The sequence below is a fragment of the Setaria viridis genome, chromosome 7 (genome assembly GCF_005286985.2).
Source record: "Setaria viridis chromosome 7, Setaria_viridis_v4.0, whole genome shotgun sequence".
NCBI lineage: Eukaryota > Viridiplantae > Streptophyta > Magnoliopsida > Poales > Poaceae > Setaria > Setaria viridis.
The window spans coordinates 14,937,108-14,950,377 of record NC_048269.2 but is presented as its reverse complement, the minus strand read 5'-3'; the positions used below and the strand labels follow the sequence as shown (position 1 = coordinate 14,950,377).

General features: G+C 43.5%; 2 protein-coding genes across 4 annotated transcripts; both read right to left on the bottom strand.

The window, feature by feature from the left end:
- Positions 1-335: 335 nt before the first annotated feature.
- On the bottom strand, positions 336-4,850 carry LOC117863755 (uncharacterized). Its single transcript, XM_034747595.2, has 7 exons — positions 4,560-4,850; positions 2,159-3,338; positions 1,911-2,009; positions 1,310-1,397; positions 1,132-1,187; positions 907-955; positions 336-781 (listed from the first exon to the last, which is right to left on the bottom strand). Exons 2-7 carry the CDS (start codon positions 3,143-3,145, stop codon positions 705-707), a joined length of 1,356 nt encoding a protein of 451 aa, XP_034603486.1. The 5' UTR covers positions 3,146-3,338; positions 4,560-4,850; the 3' UTR covers positions 336-704.
- Positions 4,851-6,611: 1,761 nt separating this feature from the next.
- On the bottom strand, positions 6,612-12,594 carry LOC117865429 (uncharacterized). 3 transcript variants are annotated; one of them, XM_034749626.2, is made up of 12 exons: positions 12,341-12,594; positions 12,118-12,194; positions 11,800-11,944; positions 10,976-11,477; positions 10,497-10,865; positions 9,988-10,392; positions 9,827-9,906; positions 8,748-8,837; positions 7,923-8,010; positions 7,790-7,845; positions 7,260-7,308; positions 6,612-7,126 (listed from the first exon to the last, which is right to left on the bottom strand). In XM_034749626.2, the coding sequence occupies exons 1-12, from the start codon at positions 12,509-12,511 to the stop codon at positions 7,020-7,022; spliced, it is 2,139 nt and encodes a 712-aa protein (XP_034605517.1). In that variant the 5' UTR covers positions 12,512-12,594; the 3' UTR covers positions 6,612-7,019. The 3 variants fall into 3 exon arrangements, with proteins under 3 accessions (XP_034605517.1, XP_034605518.1, XP_034605519.1); XM_034749627.2 differs by having other exon boundaries at positions 8,748-8,834; positions 12,341-12,593; XM_034749628.2 differs by lacking the exons at positions 6,612-7,126; positions 7,260-7,308; positions 7,790-7,845; positions 7,923-8,010; positions 8,748-8,837 and adding an exon at positions 9,359-9,705.
- Positions 12,595-13,270: the final 676 nt, after the last annotated feature.

Below are 13,270 nucleotides of genomic sequence, written 5' to 3'. Positions count from 1 at the left end.
TTGAATTTCGCCCTTATTAGAATTTTACACTGAAAAAATATTTTACAATATTTATTTAAAAACTAAAAACGTTTCGATATTCAGCCCCAGAGAAAATCAAGTGAATTGTAGTACTAAGAAACATGCACATGAAGCCCTCATTTTGTTCTCTCGAACTCCTGAAAAATTGAACTGCGGATGAACTTGAAACTCGAGCACGAGCGCAAATTTAAATCTGTGCAGCACACACATGTATTGATCAAATTTAAGCATCTCATACATTAAAAATACCCATGAACGTTTTCTCTAAACAAAAAATACCCATGAACCTCACAGATTTTTTCCGTACGCTCAAATTCGAACCAAACGATATTCAGATAAACATAGCACCATTTTCCAGCCTTTGCACGCTGATTGAAATACCACCTTCCCCTTGTAACACACTAGAAGTGAGAAATCCGGTTTTCTCACAAGAACTATTTAAGTTCAAGATGGTTTCTTCAGAAGCAATCGAAATTGAAAACATGTTAGTGCATACCAGCAACCCTACAAATATTCATATCCGTGGGCATTTAACGCCTTACAGTTACAGGAGCAGTGACACCAGCGAGTAAGCCAGTCAGCATGGCATACATACAAACCCACCTGCAGTAGGGGTGCTTCGATAGTTACAACGGTGCATGTAGAATGCAGCATGCTAGCAGCAGCATTTCATCAGAACCTCATTAGAATGTGAGCAATCTCTTGTGATCTGCTGAAAAACGCCGAGACCTCTTCTTTGAAGGAGGCTCCGAACTAATCCCTGCCGGGAGAATATATACAGCATCAAATACCAATGTACTTGCATGATTCAGCAGGGGCTTCTTAAACAGTTGCAACAATAAAGTTTTATGGGCATGAGAATATGAGAGATTTATATGCACAAACCTTTAGGAAATTGTGCTTCGAAGTTGGTTATCCCACAAATACGGCCATCCTGTGATAATGCATACAGTGGCAAATATATCAGCAGGAGGAACAACTTTTATGAACCATATAGCCAAAATAAGACGACTAATTTTAGCAATCACATAACACTTATTTGCTAATCCTGGGCATCATTGTTCTATGACAGTGATAGAAATTTAGATGAACAATTATGTTATCACTAACCGGGTCATATATAATGTTTTGGGATCCTGGATCCAGTCGTGGAACTATCAGCCGACCTGAAAAGAAATTCCTGCTTGGGTCAAAACATTAAAACAGAAAAATGTTTTGCACTTTGCAGGAGCAAAAATTCTAATAAAAAAAACTTGGCCGGTGGGGGAACAGAAGCAGAATAATTCACCTGATCTGGATCGTTTCACGTTGACAGATTCAGGAGTGGAAATAGATGGTGCCTTTGACTTACTGCCAGTAAGTGGAGATTGATGCACCTTAAATTTTGGGAGAAAGTTTAATGAGTACGTGTTGGATGCAAGCATCAAACATGCAAGCTAGATAAAATATGCTAAAATCATAATATACAAACAACTTGCATTCAAATAAAAATCCACTTTGTTAGCAGCAAAATTATTTCAAAAGAGCATGCCGATCAGATCATTACGGTTAAAAACAAAACTAGGATGAACTAAATCTGTTGTATGCCTGTTTCTAGCATAATCAAGTTTGCCTTAAAATTAGAAATACCAAATCAAGTGTAGTTCTATGAAAACAAATGTGTAAACGCAACAGCTTTAGCATCAATTCCTAATATAATCAAGCCTACCTTAAATTCCTTCCCATTTTTGTTTTGGAAGCATGCCAGTTAAACAAATGCATAAGGAGCTCACTTTTGAACAGCAACAGTTATGTCCCGAACATCAACAGATAAATAATTTACAAATGTACAAGCAGGAATCGACATTAGTTTCAATGCCAAAAGGATAAGGTGTAGATCCTATACTTACATATGAAACTGGAGTTTTAGTCATTCTTGATCTAGGAGTACCCTGCAAAACTTTATCTCCAGAACTTCGCTTCACCATTGGGCTTGTAGGCTGTTTTTCCTGGTTAATAGCTCAACTTCAGTGTATGAATAGCACATTTCTTGAAAAATTAGATCAAGCACTAAAAATGGCAGGTGCACATTAGTTAAGCAGATTGAATGGAAGGAATAGTGGAAACTGTGCCTTTAAGTACAGAGTTAAAAACTCACAATTTCCAGAAAAATCAGATCCGAAGGAATTGAAATTCCAGTATTTTCGTTTGGTACCAACATCTGGCTTGATGCTTCAGTAGTTCTTTTCCGTTTTGCTCGTCCCTTCAATGAAGGAGTTCTTTTCTGCTTTGCTTGTCCCTTCAATGAAGACTTAGGGTTACTGACATCTAAATTAGCAGACGCTGTTATTACTTCAATTGGTACCGCATCATAATTTAGTGATTTGTGCTGCGTTCTTTGTTCATGTCTTTGCCCATCCAATGAAACCTCAGCACTGCATTCACAACATGAATTAAGAGCACCATCAGCTAATTCTTCGCAAGCATTGCGATCAAACAAACCATCCGTAGGAGAAACCCTGTGAAGTATCAACTCTTTGCCCCTATGTGCACCTGTGGCTGGACTATTTTCCACATCATCTGCTAGATTAGGGTTTCTAAAAGAATTCCCTTCAGCAGATACTTTACATAAAGAATCTTTAGAAATATCAAGCACTAAGCTTCGGGGAGTTTCAGTACTTTCATCTTCCAAGCTGTGAAACATATGGCCAGCAATCTGACTGTAAATCAAACCAGATTTTTCATAATGATCCACAGACCCAAGTTCTCTCGCATCTGTTTGGACAGTTCCATTTGAAGTTTCTCTGTCTTTATTGCCCTCTTCACTCCCAGATGGTCTTGTATGAACCATAGGTAGACTAAGCAAATCGATTGCACCAAGACATCTATTTGTTAAAGTGCTGCCTGCAGTCATGTGCATTCCCTCATTAGCAACCTCCTCACAGAAATCCTTTTGTCCATTAATACTGCATCTCTTTGAAGCAGTTGCAGTTTCCCCTGTCGCTGAAATACCGTTACCAATGTAAGTACATTTGTCTAATCTTGATGTTGATGTCCCAATTGACAAGTCAGAACACCCTTGGGCAGGAATAGCAGTAGCATCATTGCTTGAGAACCTCTTTAAAGTGTTAACAATGTTTCCCATGAAAGCAGATCCAAACAAATTGCTAAGGTTGCCTAACAAAAACTTCTGGAAGGACGCTGGAGTTGAGAACTCATTAGGACCACCAGTAACAAGGAGATTGTTTAAGACTATATCTAAAAACCTGTTTTGTCAGATAGAAACTAGAGCAATTACTCCAGAGTCCCAACTAGAAATCTATCAGGTAGTTATGAACCTGCATGCATGATACATAGCAAAGGTCAAGTCATTCATATATGAACAGAAAAATATACCAAAATACACATAGAAGTTGTTACAATCTACTTTGGTACACAATTTCAAATGAAAACCCCTATATTAAGGTAAACGAGGGAAAAGGTCACTGTGCATGACAACTTATATATCAAGTTACTGGAGGTTATTATTAAAAGACCTGTCAAATAAATAACTATGAAAGAGGGCAATGGCAACATGCCAGGAGTGGTATTCTTTTCTGTGATAATAGTATCAATCGGCTAAACAGAAACGGTGTGATTTGACTCTTGCGAGGCTCCAAATAAAATTCTGTGCTCCAAATGTACATTTATCTGTTTCATCGAGCTATGAAATATATGGAACTTGCAGGCTGTAGGATACAAATCCTATAGCACCATATTCCCTTAAAATCCTATTTGCTCGCATCCTCTATTTTACAGCCAAAATTTTACCAATTTTCAGGACAACAAATTTTACAATTCAAAAGGTTGGGTAGGTGAACTTGGTGACAGATCTATGCATTGGCTCCATTTTAATGTAAATAGAAATATAACACACAATTGGTAATGCTACTTTGTCGAACAGGTTCTAGTTACATCAATAGAAGTTAGGTCCACATGTTTGGCAACCAACAGCAAACAGCTACGGATGAATGAAAGTAAGAAAGATGTGCAAGTTTGGAGACTCAATGTACACCTCTATATTGTGTATCAACGGAAGTCAGAAGACTTCAAATCATTCACAAGTTTGACCAGGGGCGGAGCTGCAGGGGGTGCTGGGGGTGCTGCAGCACCCCCTCAGCCCGTGCAAGTCCAAGTAAATTTTAGCTGTTTATCCTGAATTTTGCACATAAGACATGAAGTTAGTTTAATTGAAAGGGTTTCAGCACCCCCTTTAAACTGAACCTGGCTCCACCCCTGAGTTTGACATCTAAATTTAATAGTAGTTCTAGTAACTTGGTACGGGCACTCAAAATTTCAGCCGAAAGCGCCCGTGTTCTTACACACACACCTAGATCCAAACCGTGCAGTAGGCAGGAAAAATACCCCACCATCGCCTCCAACCCCAATCCGAAAAAGATTATTTGGAAAGAAAAAAAAGCGTCCTCAGTGGTTGCAGGCACGCAGGGGTCATTCTTGAATCCAAAGCAAAACATGGAAACAAACGGTCCTGAATGTTATAGGGCCAAAAGTCCTCTCACCTAGTACCAGCACCGACCACACGCGGGTCAGCAGAAGCCGCAAGCAAAGGGCGGGTGCTCCAGAGGCGGTTCCTCCGGGTTCGCTTCCGCTGTTGAGGAGGGATGCTTCTCGCCGACACTGCGGGCTAGGGGTGGGTGGCGGGGTGGTTCGTTCCCGAGACCGGCGACGGAGCGGTAGTGGGCGGAGGGAAGCTGCAGCTGCTGCGGCGAGCGAGAGGAGCGAGGTGGCCACGGGAGCGTGCGAAGCGAATGCGAAGGGAGCGGCGCACGAGGGGGGCGGGGGCAACCTGGGGGCGAGGCGGGGGAGGAAAACCGGCGAGGCGAGCGGCCGTGGGTCCCCGGCGGCAGGCGGGACAGATGGCGTCGTGGCGGGGCCGCGGGGGCCTTTACGAGGATGGTTTCCGCTGGGTGTGACGCTGACGTGCGGGCCCCGCGCGAGGCAGCGCTGCTGGGCTGTGTCGCTGGAAATAAAAGAAGGCCCGCCGGCCCAAAAAAAAAGCCGCCCAAAACGGAGAAAACCTGGCCTCAACAGTTTCGAAAAACGTAAATCCTAGAGGCAGAGACCCTCGATTTGGAAACAGAGGAGATGTCGGGCAGACAAAAAGAAAGGACGTAACAAATCGAATTTAAGGGAGTAACAACTCCACTGCGTGACCTCCTCCTCCGGCAATCACCTCCTCCTCTCCGGCGACGACTCCAACTCCGACAAGCTCCGATTTGGGTTAGTGTTTGGGGTTAGGTTGGGTTTTCAGGTTTTGGGGTTCGGGAGGGGATGATTTGTCCCTGCGAGCTCTAGAGGGATGGTCGGGGAGGCGGCCGGCTCGGCAACTGTGGTAGGGTATGGGCGGCAAGGCCGAGCGGCGGCGGGGGGGGGGGGGGGGGCGTGGGGTTGAGGATATCCGATGGTCGGGGCTTGCTGCGGGGGTGAGCAAGAGGAGTGCTTCGGAAGGGGGGAGGGGCGGTGGTGGTAGGAGGGCGGAACGGCACGGTAGCGAGGTCGCCGCCGGCCGTGGGCGGTGGTAGAGGTCGGCGGTGTCGGGGACGGAGCATCACAGACGGAGACGAAGAAGATGACTAGAACGACGGTGAGTTTCCTATGGATGGGGGAGGGGGAGGGAAAGAGGGAGGGGAGGAAGGTCCTTGCCGGCGTCGGAGATGATGCCAGCGAGGTGGACGGATCGGGGAGGGGGGAGGGGGTGGTGGCGGGGGCGGACGGAGGAAGGAGGCAAGCGATTTCTTTTTTTTCGTAGGTGAGTGGATAACGAAGCGAAGAGAGGGGGCGAAGGTTCTCGATGGAAGGAGAGGGGTCTCCCGCTAGTCACCTCCTTCGAAAAATGCTTTGCCTTTATTTTTCTTCTTGAAATTTAGCACTCCTAGCTCCGAAAATTTGGCATTCGAGGTGTTGGGGATCGCCAAAACCTAAACACCCTCGAGCGCCGTACGTGGGATAAAAACCCTTCAACCTCGCAAGTTTTGGACAAAAAATAGAACTTAGTTAACCTCGCACGTTTTATAGGGACTCCTCTAGTAGTAAAACTCGTACCCACGTATCACCTCTGCTAATGGAAGGGCTCGAGGTTGGTGACTAATGACAGTGATGGCTAGACTCCAACTGAGGTAACTCTCGAGTGTTTGGAATCGGTCCCGAACATCTTGATTTTACCTTTTTTACTCTTTACTTAGAAACAGTACTCCAAAGTTTTTTACTCTTTACTTAGAAACAGTACTCGGAAGAGAACTGTGCGAGGCTATGAGTTCTCGACGAAGCTTAACAAAGTAGGCGTCTCAAGGCTAGACGTCCATCTCGGATCATGCATGAAGCCTCGAGGATAGAGGATCAACTTGACGCAAAGGCGAAGTCTCGAGGTTGGAAAGATGGAGACGTGAGAAACATGACCACGTGGAAGAATTCAATTTGTACACGTTACCTTCAATGATGTTTATGTATGGCATATCCCAAGAATGTAGTGGTTGAGGAAAAATATTTTCAGAATGTAAAATGGCTCATGGGTTACTACTAAAGGAGAGCCTTACCCCAAAAGAGAGATCTACTGTTTTCCAATCCCAAGTGTTATTTTCTTCTATTCACAAATCTGTTCGGTGTCAAACTCCTTTGAGAATTTGAGACCAACACGAGGCACCTGCGAATCAGCCCAGTCCATTTAGGGCGTGATTGGTTGGTTGGTCCGGCGTAGCCTGGCTTGCACATGTGAACCAGGCTCCGGATACGCAGTTGATTGCACATGTCAAGACGTGCAGCAAAATATGGCGCTGGCACACCCGTACCACAGGCTTCAGGCTTAACCTTACAACACACAATCCATGCCAACGCCTAGAATCAGCAAGCGAGACAACGTTCTCTCGCGCTTAAGCCAACTACCATCTCCTGCACGAGCAGCCATACATCCCAAATCCTAATACGTACTGTACATCCTAAGAAACACGTCCGGAAGATTGCTCTCATTCAGCCCTCCTCTTCTTTCTTGCATAAGTCTTCAACTTATAGCTAGCTGCTACCGCCGGCTCAGCGTTTTTCTTCTTCCTCGCATTCGTTTCCAGCTTGCTCCCTGCAGCCAGCCAAGGGTGCCCGTTAACAAGAGAACTTGATAGGGCATCTTCCTTTAAATGGTTCTCAGCAAAGCATAAGAAAGCACGCTCTTCAAGACCGCCAGCTAAAACAATGAGAGATTCGGGACAGACCTTTGGGCGATGGTGAATCTAGGCCGACGACGCCAACAATCGCGCCATCCTACAAGAAAAAGGCACTTCATGAGACAATAAAATTTTAAAAGGCATGCCAACTTTGGAAATTATATTATTGGGCAACTAAACAACTCTACGCTTAGTTTATACTGATACTTCACTCGCTGCACATTACTTCTTCCGGCTCAACTTACAGGGGTTGTATAGAAGAAAGTGAACCTTCATATTTCATACTTGATGCTGTGAAGATAATTTGATCATATACTGAGTTAAACGACCTCTTCTACAAAACCTAGTTGAAAATTGCATACTGTGGCGATAAAATAGCAAAAACAGAAATTTGCACAGATTGGCTGGCATTTAGCAAATCATAGTGTTGCGCATCGCAAAGGTGTTCGATCTCATAGTCAATGTGTTAATTTGCTCTAGTTTAAGGTATAGCATATTTATATCTTTCTGAGCCTATCTGTTAAAACATAGCATCTGTTAGAGTAGCTAATCTTGGAAACATTAAAAAAAATACTAACCATGTCATAGACAATCCTTTGACATCCTTTATCCAATGTGGGTACTACTACACGACCTGAAATAGAATTTCCATTTCTTTAGTATAATGAATATATGATATGAAGCTGCAGACTGAAACAATCAAAGACATACCCGATCTGGTTTTTCTCAGTTTGAGAGATTCAGGTGTGGACATTGACAATGACGTGGTCCTACCACGGGTAAGCGGAGAGTCATGGGCCTAAAGAAACATTGCAATAAATACATATAAATATCAATCTCACGCTACCAACATAAGGTCCCAACAAAACTTTTTAACTTCAAATAAATATCATAAAAATATGTACTTGAAATATAAGGACACTTTTGTGACAGCCCGATCTCAAGCAAATGAATTAGGCCCTGTTTGGTTTGCAGAATTGGATATGGATCCAGTGAGGAGCTAGGCTAACAAATATGGCATGGAGCCAATATGGAGCTAGTGGAGTGAGGCCAGGCCATTGTTGACGAATGGCAAGTGAGCCAACACTGACCAAATGTTATGGCGGAGCGTGCCAGGGAGGACCATCTGGCTCCACCCCCCTTCTATGCCTGCATGCCAATGCCACTCCAGTGCATTCATGACACGGCTGTGATGGAGTTTCACGTTCAAGGCCTGGCGGCAAAACAGCAAGCTGTTCTTTGTGGGATTGGATTTTTCAGAGCAGGCAATCAAACAGCAGATGGAACTGACTTGGTTAAATTTCGCTTTGACATTATTCCCTGCTAACCAAACAATATAATTGCATTGGAGCCCATTTATGTTTCCACATGGAATCAAATTGGAGCCTCAATACTATTCATCCAGTCCAATTCCACAAACCAAACAGGAGTGTTATAGATCTATATGCCATCAGCAAGTTACAACTGCGGAAAGCTAACGCTTGCAATCATTAACTTTCTAAAGTTCTTTACAAAAAAACGAACTATTGCACTTACATATGGAACTGGGCTGGTCAATGGAGATCTTGTAGCACCCCGCAACTTTTCAAGTGCAGACCTTTGCTTCTTTGGCGGGCCTGAAGGCTGCTATCCAAGGCATAGATCAATCAACTTTGTTATGCATGCATAAATAAAATGAGCAACACAAATAAGATAACAAGCTGAAATATGCTAAATACAAACCTGTCACCATGAGTAACACAAATAGTATAAGTACAACAAGTCATGAACATATAAAATACTGCAAGATGCCTCTTACCTAGCATGCTTGAGATTTTGTGGACCATAATTAGTGGTTTTAAGATGAACATCTTATATGTGATGTTTACACCAGTCTAGTCAATTCCTTAATTACGTTAATACTTTGATATTAATGTGGAAACATGTTGCTACATAAAGATGTGCACATAAATGTCTACAGGGCATTGCCTTGTATAAAGATATCAACTGCAATCTTCTTAGTCCTACAGTCCTACTAATTCAGTAATGCTACAAAGATTGTGTGATGTGCAAATGATTTATCAATAAACATAAGGGGCATACAACACAGAAGACATGCCATGATAAGCATTTAATGTGCTAAAACTTTGAAGTGGCTTCGATAAAGATGATCCTTTATACTGAACTGTTGATTGTGCGATAACGTTTTTGTTTAAAGATCTATCAGTGGGTCAGTATCACTGTTATACTTGTTAAAGTTATGCCAATGATTCCATTACATCAAATAACCATCCAACATAACACTACTTTGGCCCTCTTTGGCACGGCTTGTGATTGTGCAGAAACCATTTAATGGAAAAGCTGGTGAAAAGCAGATTCAAGTTAGTCCATTCCTGGAATCTGCTTACTGATACGCTGCTGCTGAACCCTACCAATTCGCACAGGTTCTTCTTAATCCGTGTAAAGGTCAAGTGAGCTGTGCCAAGCAGGGCCTTTTGTGTACCAGTATGTCAAACTACATTAGAGAAATGAAGTTCAAACACTGATTGATTCATTGACACTTTTTGAGGGTATTTTAAAGGTAAAACCCTCTTTTCTCCGGTTACCACACATCTGAATAAACTGAAGTTAACTACCTTCTCATTTGAAGGTATGTGTTGCTGTTTTTCCTGGCAACCTTGACTCTTCAAAGAAGCCACTGGAGTTGTTTTACAACCTAAATTATGGGAAAACACTCTATTAGAAACATCATTGAATTCCTAGGAGAAAATATCTGCTGTTAAATAGTTACATGTACCTAAGAGTGAAGTATTGTCCACCCCTTCATTGACTGCATCATTGGTACATTCCACTGTAGGAGTTAAAGAAACATTGGTAGCAACATCATCATGACCTCTTTCTCTTGTAACGCTGCCCACAATGAAGCTTGTTTCAACGCTATTCACCTCCTCAGGTACAGATGTGCATCTTTCACTATTATCATTCAAAGCAGCAGCACCTTCATTTGTTGGAGTGTCACCAATGCAAGTGTTTTTCTCAAGTCTTGTTGTCTCATTTGACAGATAGGAAGAGTTTTGCACATCTAAACAAACAGAAGTTGGCATTCCTTCATCTACTGCTGCCTTCTTATTCAATGCCACGTGGCCAGTTTTTTCCCAACAACCTTGAGTCTTCAATGAAATCACTGGAGTTCTCTGATCACCTAAATTAAGGGGGACACAAACGCTATTAGAAATACGAGTGAAATGAATTATTTGTTGTAGAAGGGGAAATATGAACAGCCTAATAATCTCCTCTTACACGTACTTGTGGATAGAGCATTGTCTGCCTCTTCATTACTAGCATCATTAGTACACTCCATTGTAAGCACTAAAGATGCATTAATATCAATATCACCATCATCTCTTTCTGTTAAAGCTCTGTCAACAGTCAAGTGTATTTCCACATTATCCACCTCATTACATACAGCTTCATCTCTTTCTCTATCATCATTTGAGGCAGCAGCATTTTCATTTGTTGCAATATCACCATCACAAGTGTATTCCTCAAACCTTGGCGTTCTATTTGGAAGATAGGAGTTTTGCACATCTAAACAAACCGAAGTTGGCACATCTTCATTTTGTTTAGATGCTGCCTTCTTACTCAGTGCAACATGCTGTGCTTTTCTCTGATCACCTAAACATTGTAAATAAGGACAAACAAACATCGTATTAGAAACATCAGTGAGATGAAATATAGCTAGGGGAGGAGAAAATATGAGCAACATCTAAAAAATCTGCTCTTACATGTACTCGTGGGTGTAGCACTGTCTGCTTCTTCATTGGCTGCATCATTAGGACACTGCACAGTGAGCACTAAAGATGCATGAGTATCAATGTAACCACCATCTCTTTCTCTTAAAGCTCTGCATGCAGTCATGTGCATATCCACATTATACACCTCATTACATGCAGCTTCATGTCTTTCTCTGTCGTCATTTGAGGCAGCAGCATTTTCATTTATAGCAATATCACCATCACCAGTGTATTCCTCAAATCTTGGTGCTCCATTTGGCAAATGCGAAGATTTTTGGAAGGCAGCATCATTGCGTGAGTAACTCCTAACACTGTTAAGAAGTTCGCTGAGCAAAGATGTTCCATGTGAATGGAAGCGTTCCCCCAGTTGAAATTTCTCCAAGTAAAATCGAGTTGAATCCACTTCTGAGTTGCCAGTGCCTGTCTCCTTGGGATAAAGCAGGTTGCAACTTTGCCACCAGCATGGAAATCCGATCATGAAGTTTTCACAGACCTGCATGCACGGTTGGCAGCCAAGACCAAGGCATTCATAAGCGCAGTGCATGCCTAATGATCTTTTATGGACATGAATTCCGGCAAAAGTTATCAACCAAACACAACTTTTGGTAGATGATATCTTTTAGATAGTAAGATATTGCTCAAGTCTAGAATAAGTTTCAGTCAGCTTTCCATAGGAATACAGAAATAGAATCACAGGATAGATGGAGAAAGCAAATGATAGAAAATGGTCTTTGACACAGCAGTCAATTCAAAATTGGCCAAATGGACATTCAACTGGTACTTGAAACAAGAAACACAAAACAGGATGTGCATACCTTACTCGAATATCCATTGGCGATCGTTCGCGAAACATTGAGTGAGCCACGGATGAGAAGTACAATTCCATCTTCAGTTTCAACAACACAAGTCTCATAGCGCTTTGTAATGGTTGCAGGAGCGAACTCCTGGACTGTTTGGTTCCTGTCAGAAGCGAGCAACAGATAACTGTTTTTATCAGCAAATGAAAGAATCAAGGCCTCACACTCTGAAAAAAGAAAAGCAGCCCTGTTAAATACGTACACAAGCAGCACGATTTCTAAAATATTAAGCCTCACACGAAGGTGCCCCCCCCCCCCCCCCGAAGAAATGCTCACCTTTCAAATAAGCCCCCGACGGCGATCTTCCGGTCGTCCCCTTCCACTCTCGTCAGCCACCACTCGAACATCGTGACCTGAACACCAGAAATGCAGGCGGGCGGGCGCCCAGCCACTCAATCGCGTTAGGGCACACGCGTCTCGGCCAAGGAAGGAGAGGGGGGGGGGAGAGAAAAAGTTACACGCGCCCTAGCAGCATAGCGTGGCCGAAGGGCGTACGTACGCAGGGGCGCTCGGCGGCGTCTAGGTCGCTGGCGGCGGAGGCGGCGGCGGCGGCGGCGGAGGTGGCGGGGAACGCGCGCCGGGAGTAGGACGGGCTGAGCAGCGACGGCGGCATGCCCCGGCGAGGGGTCGACGCCCGCGGCGCAACGGGGGTCCGCGGGGGCGGCTGCATTTCGATCGGATTCTCTCCCGTTGGGGAGGGAGGGGAGGGGACGAAGAACAGTGCGGGTTTTTCTTGTTTTTTTTTAAATGACGACGAAGGGCGCAGGGTTTTGGAGAGAGAGGAGTGTGTGGTGGTGGGGCCGCGGGGGCAGCGGAGCAGAGGTGCCTGGGGACTCTACTCCAGAGGTACTGGGTCACTGACGTGCGGGTCCGCTCGTGCTAGAGCCCACACGTCAATGGGTGTGAGTCCCTCTATGAGAAGACTTCGCCCCGCTCTGTTGTGTGACGCTGATGGATGGGCCCCGCAGGTCTTGCAGCCTGGCTGCAATTGATTTCAGAGTTTACTAATTTGATTGAAAACCATGTTCCTGAAGTTTGAAGATCATAAAAAAATATTATTTATTTTTTAGATTCTACATAATACAATGATCTCTAATGCCATGGTTTTTAAATTGCTATTTGATCGTACTAATTGTACAGATGGTACATGGTAGGGAATCAAAGTTTTCGTTATATTCAACACTAAAGTAAGCTAGATGTTATTACTAACCAAACACGTCCCAAATGACCAAACAAGTTACTTTTGCTAGTGCACATAGGGTATTTTTCCAGCAATAATTTGTTAGAAAAAGATTTTTCCCTAGACATTTGCTAGGGGACAGAAAGCCATAGCAGTATGAAGAGAATCTAAGTACAATTTTTAATGGCAGTTGAATAGGAGTACCTACTATGGCAAAATTATTCCAATACCAGTTATTTGTCCACAACT

Coding starts and splice junctions, on each gene's coding strand:
- LOC117863755 (XM_034747595.2), bottom strand. CDS start 3,145: ATGGGAAACATTGTTAACACTTTAAAGAGGTTCTCAAGCAATGATGCT. Junction 1,398..1,910: donor CTAAAACTCCAGTTTCATAT/GTAAGTATAGGA, acceptor CCAAAATTTAAG/GTGCATCAATCTCCACTTAC. Junction 956..1,131: donor AAAACATTATATATGACCCG/GTTAGTGATAAC, acceptor GCATTATCACAG/GATGGCCGTATTTGTGGGAT.
- LOC117865429 (XM_034749626.2), bottom strand. CDS start 12,511: ATGCAGCCGCCCCCGCGGACCCCCGTTGCGCCGCGGGCGTCGACCCCT. Junction 11,478..11,799: donor CCAATGGATATTCGAGTAAG/GTATGCACATCC, acceptor CCGTGCATGCAG/GTCTGTGAAAACTTCATGAT. Junction 10,866..10,975: donor TGCTACACCCACGAGTACAT/GTAAGAGCAGAT, acceptor TACAATGTTTAG/GTGATCAGAGAAAAGCACAG.